Here is an 18,965-nt window from a genome sequence, read left to right on the forward strand (position 1 = left end):
TTTGGTGGTTCATGCATATGTTGCGTCACATACGCGTTTTTCTCCTACGAAATATATGAGTTTTGCCATTAGCAAAATGTTTGTGTGCAAGAAGACAGTTTTATTGGTTGCAGCTCCCCTAAAGCCTTTCAGTATTAAATCACTGCCGTTCTGTGCAATCAAATGTGGTTTTTGTCTGCCAGCAGACAACTTCTGTCGCATTTTGAACAAAAAAATCAGAACTTTGGCTTTTTCAAACATACTTTATTTGAAATATATCTTTGATAAAGAACAATATAATGGTATCGATAATTACTGTTTGGAGACAATGTTTACTCTTTTGGAATACATATGCCCGCATCGTTTTGGCAGTAAGTAGAAAGACACCAACAATTCTGGGTCAGTTCTCCAGGGCAGTTTGTTAGGGTGTGAAATGTGTTACACTTGTTTGCGCATTCATTGCTATATCTTGAACGAAGATTGGCATTTGAATCGCACGGACAGTTTTCGGGTGAAATACATGTATAAGTGTTAGTGTCCAAAACGAAGCCTTGCTTGCAATAACAGTCTGCTTTTAAGACTATCGGCTGAATGCAGTTGCCTTAAAAAAAACCAAGGCCTTAGTATTAGAGAATCGTGGCAAATCTGCGGCATACCGGGATTGTTAGGGGAGATAAATTTCGTAATGCAGGATCCGGTACAATTTTCATTGTCCATTCGCCATTCCGCATTAGGATCGGTACAGTTTTCCGATCTTGGCTCGGTTACGTCTCCTAAAAATGAAATTAAGCAAATGGGGATATTTACCTAAAAAACTATTCACCGAGAGTATTGACGGCAGCGTGAAGAGTTACACAAGAAATTAGTGTGAAATACCACATCGCTGCACCTATTCCTTACACAGCAATAGTAGAATTGAACTCCAAATGCATTTATCGCTAATATGCCAATTAACAGTAAAACGACGAAAGTAGCCCCGCTTATTAACAAATACAACAGTAAAAAATATTATTTTAAAAATAATCCCAATGCAATTATAGGTAATTATTAGTGTACTTCACTTCCCCCCAAACACGACAAAGGTAAAAACTAACTACAAGCATTATATCGGAGATTTTTAAACGAAATTCGTAATTATAATTTGTTTGAGAAAATTGCAACAATTACAATTTACCATTATGTGTAATACACGGCCATTGCAAACGAATATGTCAATTAAGTTAATCATTTATTAGCTGATAAAATACAGATTATTAAACATAAAGCCTTAATTGTAGAAATTAAATAATAAAAATATTCCTTGGCATTTTGTCACTCGTAACTAAATTCGAAAGGCCGCAAAACGTGTAAAACGCAAAGCAAAAAAGTTAGGGATCCATATCTTACCTTTACTCGTAAATTGACCTCGATTTTATCATCACAATGTTTTTAAGTTCGTGTTTTGATACGGACAGGTAGTTAAAAGCTTTTTATCTATGAACAAATTATGCGCTCTTAATTTAAAACAATTAAAGAAAGGCCTTTTAGAGAATCTTCGCGAGAGCCCCATGATACACCCCGTTTAAATAACATGTATTTGTTTAAATAAGAAAAAAGAGATCGATGAAATAGTGCATTGTTGAGATATATCAAATTTCTCTTTAAAGGAATGTTAGTATGTTGGCTGTGTTAAATGCATCACAAATGAGAGTTTCACTTTGTCTTTGGAGACGGTCAACTTTATTTTCATATTAAAAAATAATTATTTGCTAAGAAATACAGTTGTGAAACTGGTTTTGAACATTTTCGTTAAATCTCCCTTACTTTTTCACTTTGGTCATCTTAACCTAGGATGTATAAGAACACGTATAGAGCAATTGGCAACTTGACTTAAAATATAAAAAATGTGATATGCAATAGGGGCTTACTTTAAAGTATTTGCATTAACGCTTTAGTAGGGAGAACAAATTAAGTGCTTAATGAAAAATACTAAATTCTAATATTGGCAACGTAAGATTAGAGGATTACAACCTAAAAGAGTAACAAATCAACATTTAATATAATGTTTTGGTGATATACGTTTTAGAACTCATTGATAGATCGTTTCCATAGCATCGGTTTTATTGCCCGGTTTTTTGGAAATCGAGTTGTTGCATTTAAATTCGTATACCCTGCTGTCTCAAGACAAAGGATGTCATTATAATAATAGAAAATCCTCTTGACAAAATGACTAGAACAATGATTAAATTAGCATAATGATGCTATAAGACAATTACTTTCTGGAATGGGACGCTTTCGTTCTACATTAGGAAGCTGAAAATGGAAAAACACCATTACAATTTACAGAACATTAACAACGAAATGCAGTCACAGTTAAGTACAAATTACACCGTTTAAAAAATCTTTGGCATCGTACGAGATCTATCAATGATTTCCAAGACTGAAGAGAAGAACTTACCCTACATTATACTAATTAGAATAATCGATCTCAATCAACGGCTCCCAGCATTATATGCGCACTTAAACCTAATATAACCTTTTTACCAATTAATTCTCTCTGTATAACCATGCACATGTTTTTGGTGATTTATTTAAGTTTTCTAAAATATATTGTTGACGATTGTTTATTGTCAACATTCTTTGTTTAAAGAATGACAATATTTGCGATTCAAATATAGTGACTTACCAATAACACATTTTAGTAAACCAATTTCTGCACATTACACAGAAAGAAAAATACTTTCTTATAAACTAGAATGATTTGCTGTCGGTTGGAAATTTGCAAAATGTATATAAATAAATTATTTCTGGACTTGTTTTTAATAATAATGATTGAAAATAACATGACAAGTTAGTTTTAGAATAATTCCTCTGTTAGGAAGAATTTGAAATATGATGCTATGTACAAGACGTTGATTTTGTCAAATCAACATCAAAATTAGTTAACATTATCATAGTAACAAATAATAAAAATAAATATTTAGATTTTAGTTTCCTTTTGGCAAAATAGTTGTTTGTGCTCATGGAATGCATTACAATTTTTGACCATAAATTATTGTCGAGATTTCAATACGATTTTTTTTTAATGTATACGACATTAAATTAAAGCGAACTATGAAATCAATAAAGCAGCCTAATTGATTATTTTGGGAGAAATTGAAACAATTAATTTCAGTTAGGAGAACAAGGATGTGAAATTAAAAATACTTAATTTTTGATTGCTGATGCACGGTTAATGTGTTTCAGTAAAGACTAATTTGGCTCTACCAAAGTGATTGGCGATGAGAACACCTTTATGCATCAATCACTTTAAAAGTAGAGCCCATATTCTACAATATATGGAGTTTTAGATACATTTCGATTAATTACAAGGCGACAGCATAGTTTTGAGTTAGATCACACACAACATTCATAATTATGTCCTCAATACAGTTCCAAATTCAACATGACAGTGCAATTATTTTAAGGAGACAATGCGTTCCACAAATTTTCGTTATTATAAATGTTTTATTTTTTACCTGCATAAAAGCTACTAAAATATATCTTAAAATGTACATAGCTGAAATCGTCTAAATTCGTAAATATACGATGTCAGTTTAATAATGTTATAATATCGACTATAACTATAGTGTTGTATTCGGATAACGTCATTATAATGTCGTACGGGAAAGTAAGAAAGAAATGAAGCAAACATATTACATCAGTTACGTCAAGTTAAGTAGGAAAAAATTAAAAATATTTACAGCAAATTAATTCCAGACAAAATATACCAAGTGCAATATCCAAATTCAAAAATAACCCACGATAATGCATTCACAATCATTTAGATAATCATGTAAATGTGATTCACTAAAAAACTTTATATACCATCTTTAGGGAAAGTGAGTCTGACTCTTGGAAATTTTTTGCAGTTAAATTATTTTGCTAACATGGTGTTTACATGCTATATTAGCAAAATAGAACTAACTTTTTCAAAATGAAATAAAGTACAAGGTTGGGTGGAATCCAGCATGTTGAATTTGAAACCAAAATATAGAAAGAACCAACCGAAGCGACACATTTAAAACAAGTAATTCTATTTAAAGCTTTAACTTGACCCACGTAAATGGAATAAAAATACTTATGACTGAGATGCTTACATTTACGATTTGCAAACACACACAATTGACAGATAAAGTACTTTTCTAAGGACCATTATGTTTTCTAATAAGAAAACTGGCTCTAATTGAAGATGAACCATATTGAGTATTTTTCGATTTGAAAAAATAGAACTCGGAGTAAAGTGAGCAAAATGTGTGTGGGAATTTATGCTAAAACGTAAGGCAACAATGTTCTAATATGAATGACTAACGTAAGTAGAGCATAATTAATCAATAGAGCCTATTGCATTTCGAGTTTAATTATTACTTCATAACGTTTGCATCGTTTAAAACGTTCATAAACTGTATAACATCACGAAAATAATTGAAATCCTTAAATGTACTGAAACATACATTTTACTTTTGTTTCTTGCCATATCTGTTTCAATAATTGCACTAATCTAATTTTTGTCTAGCTTGGTTGTGTTTTGCATTGTAATACTTATCTTACACGCGATATAAACGCAATTACTATTGTAAATGGGGTTATATCAAGAGTAAATGGTGTTATATCGCGTACTTACCTACCTTGTCACCTAAATCTATAAATACACATCGATTTCAGGCACATAATTGATTTTCATTTTAAATATATCTCCAATTTGAGTACCCACATAGATTCAATAAAAAATCAAGCGCGTTTCTCTGAAGGAATATCATTGCAAACGGCATACGGTGGATTAATTCGATAATGCTTGGACATTGTACCACAAATATTGTAGAAATTTTAATCGTCATTTCTCGAGATCAAAACCAAAAGAAGGACGATCCTCCGAAAAAAACAATAGATGTGCCATATTCATAAGATTTTTGACTTAAGAAAGATCACCGTAAGAGTTTATAGTAAAGCTGAAGGTGATCGCCCCTCAAGCCCACGCTGGCAATAAAAGTTAAAATTAATGACTCCGCTTTTAGAAGACCTGAGAGTTAACAGATCAATTTTTTTTGGTCAGTAATGTCGGAAAAAATGTAACTTAGCTGCATACTACATTCTGCATAGGAATCTTGTTTAAGCTGTGGAAGACTCCTAAGCGAAATACATTACTTTCTTAGTATCAGCATGCACCGTGATTGCTCTGGCCATGGCACCTGGTGTGCGATCCTCTGAGGAACCCGATTGGTGAGATCCTTCTCCGCTGAAAAAAACAGATCAGAAACAACGATTAAAGCGAACGTTCAAGTTATAGTAGAGCGATTTAAGCGAACTGACCTGTCATGTTCTTTTTCAACTAAGTGATACCGAGCCCTAAATGCCACAAGATGCGCATAATAAGCTGGCGCGGGGATTGAAACTGAGCGTGTACAACGCACATACGTATGGCACAATTGGTAAGTGAGACATTGTAATTCATCAGAGTCCAAGTGGGAATCATCCCATAAAACGTGATAATGTGACGGCCTTGATGTACCCTGAAAAAAATGAATTAATTATATATTAATTAACAATAACATATCTTACTACAACAGAGATTAGAATACGTTTTGTTTAATTTATAGTAATCCTGTTTTTAAAGTGAATCTAAATATCTTTATCAAATCCATTTCTAAGTTCACTGTGTCCCAACGCTACTGCACACTAAACGTAAGTAAAATGAAAAATTAACTTACTTATTCACAGGCAATAACAAGAAAAAAATAATTTAAGTATTATGTGAGAATGTGGGGTATAAATCAAATTGCAAAAATGCTACATACACATCTAAAGAGTTACTACATACACATCTAAAGGAAGTCTTCATGTCGCCGATTTTATAACAGCAAGTCGGATTATTTTAAAGATCCTGATCATCCGAACGAGAACAATGACGAATAATTTGCAAATCACTAGAAAATGGATTATGGATTGTTATGGCGCCAAACTAAAAAAATTCTATCTTAACAAAAATTGACTCACTTCATTATAGGCGTGGGTAACACTGTGTTGAGTTGCGCTTTTGAGTTGTTGCCGCACTTCGAATGACGAGCTTGTAATTTTACCACTTTATCGAAACTGTATTTTAAACGTGAAATTTGCCTTGGAAATTTTGCCATGCGAATAGTCACTTTCTACAAAAATGTCAACAATAAACAAACTGAAATCGAAATACCAAGCAAGAGCAGCGCAGTGAATCATGGAAAGGGTGAACATGGGGATTATTATATAATCACGTTTAATCTGAACTTCGGTGTCGTTTTTCTTTTGAAAAGGTGTAGGTATGAGTATTCAGTTTGCTGCCGACAGTGTCGTGTGAAACGCGTTCTTCGATGGGAAATATAGAATTATTTTTGCCCTTATGGCAAGTGCGGTAGTTTGTGAAAGTGTAGTGAAGTGGATTAATGGGTAGAAAGGGAGGATGAAGCCCCAGCTTACAGAAAACTGGTAACAATGATTTCTACTCTATAAATCTTTTAGCTTGAACTGAGTTTAGTTTTCCGGCAAGCAACTGAAGTTTTATGGATTTTTTATATTTATCTCTTTGGTTTGCTGATTACAAACAAGTTTGGCTTTGGACCGATTTGCTGCCGTACTAAACACATTTTCTTCTTTCTTTCCAGGTGGCAATACGCAGCCTGGTAAGTTTAGCTTTACTTTGCCCCTGGTTGCCATGTACATGTAGAACGTTTAGCCCCATATTCATCAAGTGACTCGTAGGGTGAATTTATTTGGTATTGGTTCTTTCGTAGTTGATTTTTAAACTTTTTGAATATTCTGGGCCGCTTTGTACTTTTACATCAAGCTCATCTAAAGCTTTTCTCTAAAGAACCGCTTCAGATATGAAAATTTGGGTTCCAGTATTCAATATAGGAAGCATTAGCCTACTGGTCGTGTGGATTTGGTTCCGATTAAACCTTTGATTCCTTCACAAGAACTTTTCAAACTTTGGGAATATTTTGTATTTTTACATCAGGCTCGTCTGAAGCTTGTCTCTAAATAACCATTTCAGACATGCAAATATGGGTCTAAGTTTTATGTTTTTTTTGCATAAAAGTCAGGGGTTTTAGTTTTGCCTGGTTTCTTTTAAATTGCGAAATCGAAAAACATGACGCCGCCTTTTTTTGACGTTGCTCAAGAACCATTTGAGCCACAGAGTTGGTTTTTAACTTATTGGATAGAGAATTGAAAACTCTATTCAGTTATGACAACGTGTGTGAGTAAATTCTGGTAGATTTGTCACAAAAAGTTACACGAAATTTGAATCAGACATTTGATGCAGCAGTTTACGCGAAAATTTACGTCTACAGAATGTCAAACTTTCAAGTTTCTACTGGCTTTACTTTGGAAGTTGGAAGAGTAAAACCGTTCATTTACGATACGCGCAAAATTCAGGATTTTATGCGATTTAAATTAATTTTTGAAGAAATTTTGCCGACATTTAGAGCGCACAACTCTGAACTTTTAGAGTATTTTTCGTTTATGAGAGATTTATTTTTGGGAAAGTCAATTCGAAATGTGTCCCGCAATAGTTCTTTGAAGCTTATTAGGTAGATCGCAATGTTTTTTTTTGCATTATTTTTTAAATATTTACCTATAGCGACTTCTATATCTGACTAATTTTTTAAAATTATTAATTTATTTAAAGAGGCACTAAATGCCGTTCAGACTTGGACATGATTGCTTCTATTTTGTTAAGTTTAATTAATTGAAAGACGTATTGAAATATACAAGAATGTCGAAGTTGTGGTGAACCCTTCGGGCACGACACTGATTTGAATATCAAAATTCAACTACAGTGGTTTTTCTTCCGAAGCGCAAAAAACCTCTAAGCCCATTGTTCGCTTTTCCCGCTCAATTAGTGAGTTTACGAATAAATGTTAAATTTATTTTTAATAACCCGTATTGTCTTACAATGAAAGTTTCTACATACCTGAATGCCTTGATGACTACACAAATAAAAGTCAAACTCGGTTGGATGTGTTATACCAACATCAACAGTTGTGCCAGCAGGTATATTTCCGCTTTTACCGCTTTGCTCTTTCTTGTCTGCGCAAAACAGCCTTGTATGATGCCGCTTTTGTACAACAATGAAGGTTATTCCCGGCTTGTAGTCGGTCTCGAGCTTAATACACGCCTCACGAATTGCAGTTAGTTCATGCTGGAGTAGTTGCAGGAATTGCCCTTCAGACACTCCATCTCGGTACAAGATTATTCGATGCGGTTTATAACCACCAGTTGATTTGTAAAACATAACTAAAAGTTCCCTGGAACATAGAACAATATTTGATAAGTCATGAGTCGTTTATCCTCAAAAGATGCTTAGTATCCACCAATCTCAAATGCGTACCTAACCATCGAGCTGAGTTCCTGTATAATCTCCTGTCTATGCTGCTGTACACGAACAGTAGCAGCGTATCGGGACGGATGAGCATCCATGGAGCCCACCACAGCAGCAATCGAAGGTTTCTTGTTATCGCCCGCTGGAGGATGAGTTACGTCGGCGCCCAAGAAAATGACTGGTTCGTTGAAAATCTTCGGGCGAATCGATGGTACAAGGATGCTGTTAATTCCTCCCAATTTCACATTGATTTTAAGACACAAGTTTGACAGAGTTTGGGGGGATGTTTTGTTAACGTTCTTGGCTTGAACACATTGCGTTGCCATACCCAGCACAGTATCTCCTACGCGCTTAACCTCAGCTGTAAAATTTTGGTTGGTAAAACGCAAGATTTCAATAATTCAAATTTTAATTACCGTAAACCGGAGTTTTCCCTGGCAAAACAACAACCACCAACTGCAAAGCTTGAAAAGTCGTTTTCAAATATCTAAACATCGGTTCGACTTGGTCAGGACCGGTGGCATATTTGCAGAAGCAGGGTTGCCCGATTATCGGCATTCCAGCATCGTTTGAAATTTTCTGTAGTTGTTGCGTAAAATTTCTAGAAACATTTCAAGGCATTAGGAAAAGTTTAACAACTGTGTAATCAGCAATACCTCAGTGCATCTTCTCGCACGGTACGCTGAGGAGCAAAACAAGCAATTGCCCAAACCCTAATTTCAACGCCAGTGAAAAACTGTTTCCCTCTCATATCCCACACACCTTGATTTGGACAGGCTTGCTGCTTGCTCTGAAACAATTAAATCACCTAATACTACTGATACCTAAGCACTAAAATAATTATACGTCTAATGTGAACAGAATAAATTATATTTTATAAGCAATTTGCCCCAACCATATGGAAGTTTCACTCGGAAGCTTTACTTACTGGATAACCGATTAATAAATATGCCGTTTAGAACTGAAAGCTCCGATAGTGGACAGTCACGGATCCACAAAAAAATGTCCGGTTATACAGTGAAAGTTCTAATAAGAGGACATTTCCTTTGGAACCGAATTTTGTCATATGGTTTTCAATGTAAAACACTTTTTTATAAGGGGACATTGTATTAAACGAACGGGGACATTAATTTTTCTCATAAGGAGTTAAGAAGCTTTTACACGCGGACACGAAGCGCTAATAAGTGGCCGACAACAGCCGACGAATAAAACCGTTATCATTCATTCGATAAATTCCTTCACATATTTGGTAATTCTCTGGTTTTAGATGTTTTGGTAGGACGTTTTCAATGCGGACTTTTCTTTCGTGCATTAGCAGACAAAATTTTAACATTCAAATCTGAGAAATGCACCGGCGGTAAGTTGGCTAAAGAAAGACTCACCATTTTCATCATAAATCAAACAAGAAAGTCTGGATGACTGAAGAGATGAAGAGAATGTCGGAATGATTGTAGGTCAGTTCGATAGAAACAAAAAGAAAATTGCTTCTATTTCTCGATAATGCAGGATGCCATCCTGTCAAGTCGAGCATTGCTTTATAAAGACTGGATTCAAGAAGACTACAGGAGAAGGAAAGTGCAGAAGAGGAAACATTTCTTCCTGATACTGCCGCCCTTTCAGTAACTGAACTTTTCATGAGTAGCGATGATGGCAAATCAGAAGAAACGTTGACAATTGCTTTAATGCTTCACTCATAAAATCGTACGATAAAGCCTTAAATGCAGTTTTCCTTTTAAAACATTTTCAATTATAAATTAAATTATTAAACGATGCTTTCATTGCGTTTCAACATCTTAAAAATCTTGAAACACATTTTCAACATTGCATTATTGAACAAAAATTTTAAAAAACGCGGTCAACAAGTATTTTAGAATATGTTAATAAACCGGCACAATAACATTCTAGGTTTCTATGTTGAAAATGTTATACAACACAAGAAAACAATAAAAACGCCGAAAATTTTATTTCTAACTTGCTCGCAATATTTTTCAAAGCACGATGACGAGCTGATTTTCCTATGACGAATAAATCCTTCTTTTCACCAGCCATTGTTGCCCTAAACAAAATCTAAAATTTTTCTTTAGAGAACATACCGCCGGTGCATTCTCACGTTTGAATGTGAAGGTTTTGTCTGGTAATGCAGGGAATAAAAATCCGGGTTTTAATGGTTTTATTCGTCGGTTGTTGTAGGCCGCTTATTAGAGCTTCCTGTCCGCTTGTAAGAACTTCTTAAGTTCTCATGAGAAAAATATGCCCGCGTCCGTTTAATAGAATGTCCGCTTATAAGACTGTTGTACATTAAAAACGATGTCGAAATTAGGTTCCAAAAAAAATGTCCTGTTAAGGGAGTCCACAAGTAGAGCCCTCACTGTATTTGCAAATGCAAAATATTTGTCCCATTTTAAAAACAAATTATCATTAAATTACAAACAATTCATTAGAATACACAATAAAATAAAAAAACAGACAACAAATAATTTTCTTTCCTTCTACCAGCAACCAACTTGTTTCTACTGACGAATATTATTTCGCGGCAGGCTCATTCCACTCTCAAGTTTCGAACATAAAAAATAATTTACTAATAGCAAAGATTGCAGATGCTGCTTAGGAAATGTAAAAAACATACATACAAAAAACATATTCTCCAAATAATCGACTTATATGAAATACAAAAAATTAACTTCATTTTAAATATATTTTAGAAATTGGTCTTTTTTTTTAGAAAAACGTCTGCAATCTTTGTACACTACTAAAACTAAAAAAAAAGTACAACAATGAAACTAACGTGCCAGCCCACCTGTCCGCTTAGGGATGCTACGCGCCCACCATATTGTAGTTTCGGTGGTGGCAAAATTCGCCCTCGAACCTCCATCATACTGGTCGATATCGTCAACCCAAATTCTTGAACATATTCGTCATTGTTGAAATCTGCTCTCCGTACTAGATTGTTGATCTCTCGTTCCCTATCTGGAGCAGATCTGAAAATTTCGATTGACGATAACGCCAGTTCACCAAAGAAAACGCTAATCTTTACCTGGCCGTGGCTTTAATCATGGTCGAGGTCTGCATGTCGGTCAACTTCTTGATACATCTTTGCCCAGCAACAATATTACAGACCTCCAATGGTAAGTAAGTGTGCTTGTGCTCCTGCCCCACCTTAAACATAAATTTCCACTGTGTAGAACCCCGCAGTTTTATATGCTTTGTTTATTCGCTTACTTGTAAACATGGTAAGTGCGGATATCTCAGTTTCATTTTATATTTATCCAAGAAGTATTTAGCAACAGTACATTCCACAGTCTGTCCGTTTTCAAGCTGCAGTGGGAACCTGTAATTATGTCCGATGTTTACCCAAACCTCCAACAAGTGTTCAAAGCAAAATTATATCTTACGATTGCATCTGGGCTGGTCGCCGAGTAACGTTACATACTCGGTATTTTCTTCGCATGGCCCCACAATGGGTAATTTCAATCTTCAAACCCTTGATCTCCTTTGTGAATTTAACCCGTTGGCTGTCCGTCAATGGTTTACGTTGCTCGTTAATATCTCTTATATCTAGGACTTCGCACATAAATTCTATCACAGGTTGCGCTTTGTAGAATGCTGTAGCTGACACTGAAAATTGAACGCGCGTAATAACAACAGAGTCCAGACAAATGGGAAAAAGCGTCTCAATTTACCATCTATATTGAGCATCATTTTCCATTGACTGGGCCGAACAGATTGATGAAATCCGAACCAAACTTCTCGTCCCCCTCCTGTAAAATAACGTAAATAATTGATACAAATATTTTTTCAACAAAGGTTTTTTCTTAACTTTTAAAACTGATTATATTTTTCTTTTTAATGTTGCTTAGCGGAATAATTTCAAAATACATTTGTTTTGCTCTTAGATACAAGCATATTTTAAAGTTGTTGATACTAAATTTTAACTCAATTTCAATAATTAATTAAAATGAGTTTAAACGATCAAAATGTAATTACTAATAACGCGCCTAGAAAAAATATAATCTGCCTAAAACTTAGACTACTTAACTCGTCTCTAGTGAACAACGACAAAAATCAAGAATATTCAATTCAAACCGTTTTACTAAAGACGAAAAACAATCAAAACTAATGCAGCTCATAATTAGCCACGGAAAAATGCCAAGAAAAATTGCATAATTGAAACATCCAACCATATAAAAGCATCACAATGATAAAAAACATTAATTTTAAAAATCAACTGCTCTGAAAAACATTATATTAATAAGGAGATACCTTCCAATTTCGAAAAAGCGACAATATTGGATATGAAAATGTATTAATAAACATTATTTATCACTGATATCATGGATACAGAAAAACAAACAAAATAGACATTAAGCTAAATAAAACATTTTTTATTATTATAATTGAAATGAAATAAAAATATTTATATGCAGTAACACGGTCTGATAGTGACGAAAGCAAAAAAGAAGCATTTTCTTAATCGGCATGCCTAAATCGAAAACGACGGATTATACAGGGTGGTCTACCTTCTCAGACCTTTAACGTTTAACATGAATTTGCTTTATAAAATATATTTCCTTGGATAACAAAATACAAGGTGTTCAAGGTAGAAAAAAAAATTATATTAATTAATTGTTGCTAAACGAATCATGGTATTGGAATGCAATTTAATAGGCATAAATCACCAATCGAAGAGGCACATTTTGCAATAGAAACTGTGATTTCATTTTGCCAGTGAATTATTACTTTAATTACATAGTGGCTAGCTATTTAATAAAATCAAACATCTTCTGAACTTGAACACCCTATAACGAGGCATTTTCAGCATATTTTCCAAAGCAAATTCACATTATGTTTGGATTCTCCATTGGCATCAAACATTTCTGCAGTGGAAACTGGACCATCCATATAATGGACTAAAAACGTTCCCTTTTATACTTATTGTTGCCGAACGTAATATGTATTATTAGGAAAATTTAATAGTCAACTTGCCTAAAGGATGGTAATATCCTTCGGGGCTGCTAAAAAAACTTCTGCCTACTGGAGTATAGCTCATTGATGGTAAGTGTCGCATCACCACATCCAAGGCCAAAATAGCTTCATATGGAATTTGCCGAGTGCGTCCTTCAAGCGCCTCTTCCAGACCATACAAAGATACCTGAGCAACCCATTTAATGCTGACCCGAAACAGCCGATCTTTTCCTTCGCCTGGCAGTGTGACTTCCAACTCCTCTCTAGAATTTCCGATAGGCAGCGGGTCCCGAGTATACAGGTTATTCCGTCCATCGAAAACAGGCTTTAAGGTGCCGAATATTTTCCCATAGGACTTCACCATCGTTTCAATGATCTCCCGATTGACCTGAAAACAAAAACGTATAAATAATTTAAAAAAATAATATAAGCCCATTTTCGGGGATTTTCCTCTGAATGAGTTGAGCCAGAAGGTTTAATATAGAGTAAGATGAGGCTCAAAGATAGATCCACATGCAAAGTGTTTTGTTCGTTGTTGGTCTGTGCAGAAAGCAAAATAAATACCTTTCTGGGACATTTATCGGGTTGAATATTGACATCGTAATGATGAACGAATCCCCGTGGCATGCATATTTGAAAATGGTTGGCTTTCAAGCCAATCGGGCGTCCTTCGCGTCCCAAATTGGGCCGTCGGGGACATTGAAACACTGGAGGCTCGGCCGGAGGAGAAACTGTTGCTAAAGGACCTGCAACTGCTGCCGCGCCTGCTGCTGTAGACGTTCCAGGAAGAGCGACTGCCGTGGTCGTGGGGCCAATAGGGGCACCGGACGTGCCTGCTAATTAATAACAAAATAAAACTGCATGAAAATGGGAACAAAAATTACATTACATGGCCTGCAAATAGAAGGTAGTTTAACTACTCTTAAGCTCTCACCCATGGTGTTTTCCATTCTATAAGCTAATGTGCAGCCAAACTAATATTTAGCTTGCAAAGGCAACAAGAGCAAAGCAAAACAGTCGGTACTCGGTCATAATACTAAACTTAATTGTTCAAATTTCACCTTCAGTTTATTGAACAATGTCATTGATATGGGTTTAGCTTGATTAAGTAAAATGCACGGGATTCACCTAATTTATTATCATGATAGTGAAATATTTCGATTGTTGACAGTATTTTTTAAATATACTTTTGTAATAATATAAAATATATAGGTGGGTACAGGAAATTCGTTTGGAATGGTTTGAATGCCTGTAGAACTGTGAAAACATTTTTTTAGAATTTTTTGCAAATGTCTAAAAAAGTATCAGAAATAAGTACCAGAGTTGCTTCCGACAATAATTCAAGCTTATTAATCTATATTAAAAAAATTTGACAGAAAGAAACAAACTTAACAATCATTACATTAATTAACAATTAAACAATGTTCAATGTGACCACCTCCAATTTCTTCCTCTGAAGCCTTTTGAAGTAACATTTGTCTACATAGTTAATGGCAAGCATTTGTGACTCTTTTTCTAAACGTTCCAAATTAACAGTTGGTGATCTGTAAACTTTTCCACGTTCCCCTAGAGAAGTTCAGTGGAGGTCAAATCAGGTAATTTACACGCCCACTCTACCGCTCCAATTTTCTTCATAAGTTTCATTTAATATTGTTGGACAATTGTGCCGAGCTTGTGTTTTCCGTTTCAAACACAAGCTCGGCAATTTTTCGATAAGTATGGGAAGAGGTTTTTGAAGAAATTGCAAATATCGCTGACTATTTGAAACTTTTTCGTAAAAATATGGACGCACCAAATCGTTAGTAATAATACAACAACAAACGTTAAAATTTCGGTCGCCCAAAAATGTTAATTTTTCTTGCTCATCACTTGATCTGACAATGTTCACAGCTGTGAGGTTTATAATCGTAAAAACAATTAAATTTTTAATGTTTGTCTTGAAATATATTTCAAATTCAACTCACGTTTTTTTGGACTTTTCTGCGCGTTTTTGGACTTTTTATAATTTTACACCCTTTTCAAAAAAACGCCGTGACATTTCCGATTCATCAATTCCATTTAAATTTTACAACTTTTAAGCTTAGAATAAGTCGTCCGGAGTATTTCTAGGCATAAATCTAAACTGTTTCACTAGAGTTTGTTTGAACATATCCACAAACTAGTAAGTGTTAAATAAATGTGTTGCCCATGTCTAAAGCGGGACGATTACGAATTCTTAAATTCGTTTAAATTAAAATTTAAAAAATGTACGAAAATTATTATGTTGAACATTTATATTATCCTTAATAGTGATTGAAAAAATCGAATTACACAATTATGAAAATAATCGGATTCAATTCAATTAGCTGTGAAAAACATATGGATTTAATTTCGTATTACGAAAGTGGTCTTTGATAACACGAAAACTTACTCAGATTTAATTTTAATTGAACCGTTAGTTTCTGTTGGTATGTTTAGATTTAAAAAAAAAACCTGCAATTTTGGTGAATTTTCATTGAAATTTCGGCAGTTTTCGAGTTTGTTTTAATTTTTCAAATTTGTGAAAACTTTCTTAAAACTCGTATGGTATTTGGAAACCGTTGGGGAAATGTTCAAAAGCACAACATCAATCTGTGATGTTCCTCATCAACGAAAACTGAAATTGCTCAAAATGTAATATAATTTCATATTACATTTTTCATAATATATTTTTTCCTTTGAACCTAAACTGATTATTGTGGAAATGTAAAAAACGCAATTAAACCTGTTTTAATTTCATATTGGGAAAAAAGTGACCTCTAGAAAACAAATTAAAAAGTACGGCGCGACGGTAACAAATTTTTAAGTCAAATGACTTTGTAAATGTGTTAAGTGCATTTACTTAGTTAGCATTAATTGCTTTTGTTGGTGTCATTCTGTCTTCAACGAGAAAAATATAGGATCGAGCAGATATTTAATTTTTTTTATGGATTTTACCATTGAAATCCCAAAACATTCACTTTTTGCTGTGAATATCAAAGCCATTATCCAAACAGAAGGATTCCAGATACTCATGTATTCATTAGTACACATCAGAAGTATCTAATAAGTCTAATATCACCCACCTACAGCACGTGTAAGATTTACATCCTGGGGATGCTTTTAAATCTGATGATATAGCTGTTGTCTCGCCGAAAGGTTATATGAAATAAACGATATGAACATTTTTATTTCACATTTTGACTGAACCCCAGGAAAGAAAAAATATAATAACAATTACACGCAATCAGGAAAGGAAGTTTATTAAACTCCAGTTTTAACCAGAGATGATTTAGTTTTACGAATTCAGCAAGCCCGCAATAATATACGGCAAAATCCCAATAAAGCTGTAAGAAATTTATTAGTTAGACGATGTCTAAAATGTATTGAAGTGGGTGGACTACATTTCGAAGAATTTCATTAATTTTTGTTGTGATACACCACCAATTAAATTTGTGATATATATAATATATAAATAATCTAAGAAAAAGGCTATCGACCCAATCGGTCTTTCTGCCCTAAATTTGTGATTTTCTTACGAAATATGCTTCCTCGGTCTGGGCAGTTATCGCATGCAAAAATTCGTTTACTTAAATATCTTCAGTCGTCTTGCTACAATTAAGTAATAAGTTAAATTTTTTGAAGCCAAACTAAAGAGCCTGTACATATCTCTTTAACGAAGCGTTTCTCGAAAATAGTTTATAATACAAACTTATATTGTTTTTCAATTCTCTATCGTTTCCGCTCTGGAAACTAGACCACTCTGTAAAGCCCTTCAAGAACCATTTTCTGTGACGAAGCCACATTTACAAGGAATGTAATATCAACGTTGATGTCATTTAAGAAACCCATTTTCCGAGAAGATTCTCTGAATTTGATTAGTGAAATGCACTGAACGTTTTTCGAGAAGGGTTTACCTTTATTACTTCAGGCCATTCCTCTTCAAAAGAGAAGGACGAGGTTCTCTTTACACGAAGAAGCTCTATTTATCCAAAAACTCAATTTTTTTATTACTTATTATCAGTTATTTTATTATTTTTACTTTAAACAGAATTGATTTATTGTTGTCGAAGTTGTGTAGGTACCTAATTATAAAAAAATATATATAAAATAAGGACGCTTTTTAGCTTTGAGAGTATTTGCTATCATTCGTGTATTTTTTTTTGCTCTAATAGATAGGCAATCCTAATTTGAGCTAACTTAGGCCTTACGCCTTCGGTAGGCAACTTAAAACAACACCATTTTCGCTCCACTTTTACGTGTTCTTCCCTCAATTACTTTTTCATTCAGTTTAATCACTATGACCAGTTAATAAACAGTTAACAAGCCAATAATGCATTGCAGAAGAACAATGTTAACTATTTTCTCCATCCTCATCTAGATCAATACATTTCAGTCTGTTCTGGCCAGGTCGACGACCTATGCAATGGGCCAAAGCTCTACAAGACCAGGCAATGTAAATAATTTCGTACATAACTGAAGGAAATTAGTTAATGCAATGGCACCTATTGAGTTATTTTAAACTATATGCATAGTGTTAAATTGTGGAATTTCAGCAGTTGAAAAACACCGGTTTCTGTCTGACAAAACTGGTGGAATGATGTGGTTTTTAATGCGTTTTAATATCCAAGAATATTTAGTGGTTTAACACCTTTTTGAGCATTTTATCATTTTAAAACTACATAGAGGCTTAGAAAGTTCTAATGTAGCTAACAATCTTTCGGGTGGCACGTTGTGGGCCCGAACCAACTCACAATCAACACATTGTTGTTAACTGGTCAACAGTAGCGATTAGACCACAACAAAATGCGTGGAGGATTTAGAGCCACAAAACACTTTATTAAGCAATGAAGTTTTGCTATAAATTTCCCAAGAGTGGTTCATGTGTACATGTTGAACTACCAAGGTAAGCAATAAAATTCGTCATATTAATGAATCTAAAAATAACGCAAATTATCCGAATTCTACGCAGAAACTGGCTGTAAAACATGAAATGCTACGAAAAACCAATGACCTTATTTCCACATAGTTCGCAGGCTTTAAAAGGCACTTGCTAGGTTAGCTTTTAAGTATCGGGGAATAAAGGCCTGGAACAAGGCCAGGCCAAGGCGTAAAAAGCAGCGTGCACAAAGCAGAAGAGCAGCTTAATTTACAAGCAAATTTGAAGAAACATCTAAGATAATAAGCCAGGTAAAGACAATTCAAAACAAAGAATGACAGTAGGAAAAAGCATCGTTGCAACATGGAAAAAAAGGGTTGCTGTGGATTTTTCCGTAAATCTACGGCATGCAACTTACGTCCTGCAGGTCCAGAATACATGTTTCTTTATAAATAATTAGTCACACAAGCACACGCACACCACGCACTATTTTTACCGAAAAAAATGTTTAGTGTTACCAAAGCACAACGGCCATTTGCAATTTGCTTCTTGTCGACTCGTCATCGACATGTAATGCACAAACCCACATTCGTCGTCTCTGTTAGACACCTTAAGTCTATGGTTGCATCCTCGGCGTGGACAAAATACATGAAACAGTCCCAATTTTGTTTTGAGATTAGCGATCGATAAGTGCTGCAGGGTGTTTTTTAGTACGGGTTAACTGATGAATTCCTCTTGCTAGTTGGATCTTTCATCTGGAGTATACAGGGTATTCGG

The 18,965-nt window shown here is 34.5% G+C and overlaps 1 protein-coding gene and 1 long non-coding RNA gene across 3 annotated transcripts in view; one reads left to right on the forward strand and one right to left on the reverse strand.

Annotated features, from left to right (window-relative positions):
* Positions 1-1,190: 1,190 nt before the first annotated feature.
* The window catches only part of LOC109533193 (protein argonaute-2), a 24,844-nt gene continuing 7,069 nt past the window's right edge, over positions 1,191-18,965 (reverse strand). The window contains exons 3-15 of one of the 2 annotated variants that reach the window (XM_019898443.2): positions 13,877-14,148; positions 13,334-13,700; positions 12,031-12,108; positions 11,743-11,965; positions 11,570-11,678; positions 11,385-11,506; positions 11,148-11,328; positions 9,007-9,140; positions 8,767-8,951; positions 8,360-8,711; positions 7,943-8,276; positions 5,308-5,507; positions 1,191-5,233 (exon numbers count right to left, since the gene is read on the reverse strand). In XM_019898443.2, the coding sequence (XP_019754002.2) occupies positions 5,125-5,233; positions 5,308-5,507; positions 7,943-8,276; positions 8,360-8,711; positions 8,767-8,951; positions 9,007-9,140; positions 11,148-11,328; positions 11,385-11,506; positions 11,570-11,678; positions 11,743-11,965; positions 12,031-12,108; positions 13,334-13,700; positions 13,877-14,148 (2,666 nt within the window). In that variant the 3' untranslated portion in view covers positions 1,191-5,124. Of the gene's footprint in view, positions 5,234-5,307; positions 5,508-7,942; positions 8,277-8,359; positions 8,712-8,766; positions 8,952-9,006; positions 9,141-11,135; positions 11,329-11,384; positions 11,507-11,569; positions 11,679-11,742; positions 11,966-12,030; positions 12,109-13,333; positions 13,701-13,876; positions 14,149-18,965 lie in introns of both variants that reach the window. The other variant, XM_019898442.2, reaches the window with a different exon arrangement.
* Positions 18,002-18,965, forward strand: part of LOC125505311 — an 18,493-nt gene continuing 17,529 nt past the window's right edge. The window contains exons 1-2 of the long non-coding RNA XR_007282070.1: positions 18,002-18,215; positions 18,282-18,499. This is a non-coding gene — a long non-coding RNA (uncharacterized LOC125505311). The remainder of the gene's footprint in view (positions 18,216-18,281; positions 18,500-18,965) is intronic.

Source organism: Dendroctonus ponderosae, unplaced genomic scaffold (assembly GCF_020466585.1).
Source record: "Dendroctonus ponderosae isolate FM_Combo_2020 unplaced genomic scaffold, Dpon_F_20191213v2 Dpon_F_20191213_8, whole genome shotgun sequence".
NCBI classification, from domain to species: Eukaryota; Metazoa; Arthropoda; class Insecta; order Coleoptera; family Curculionidae; genus Dendroctonus; species Dendroctonus ponderosae.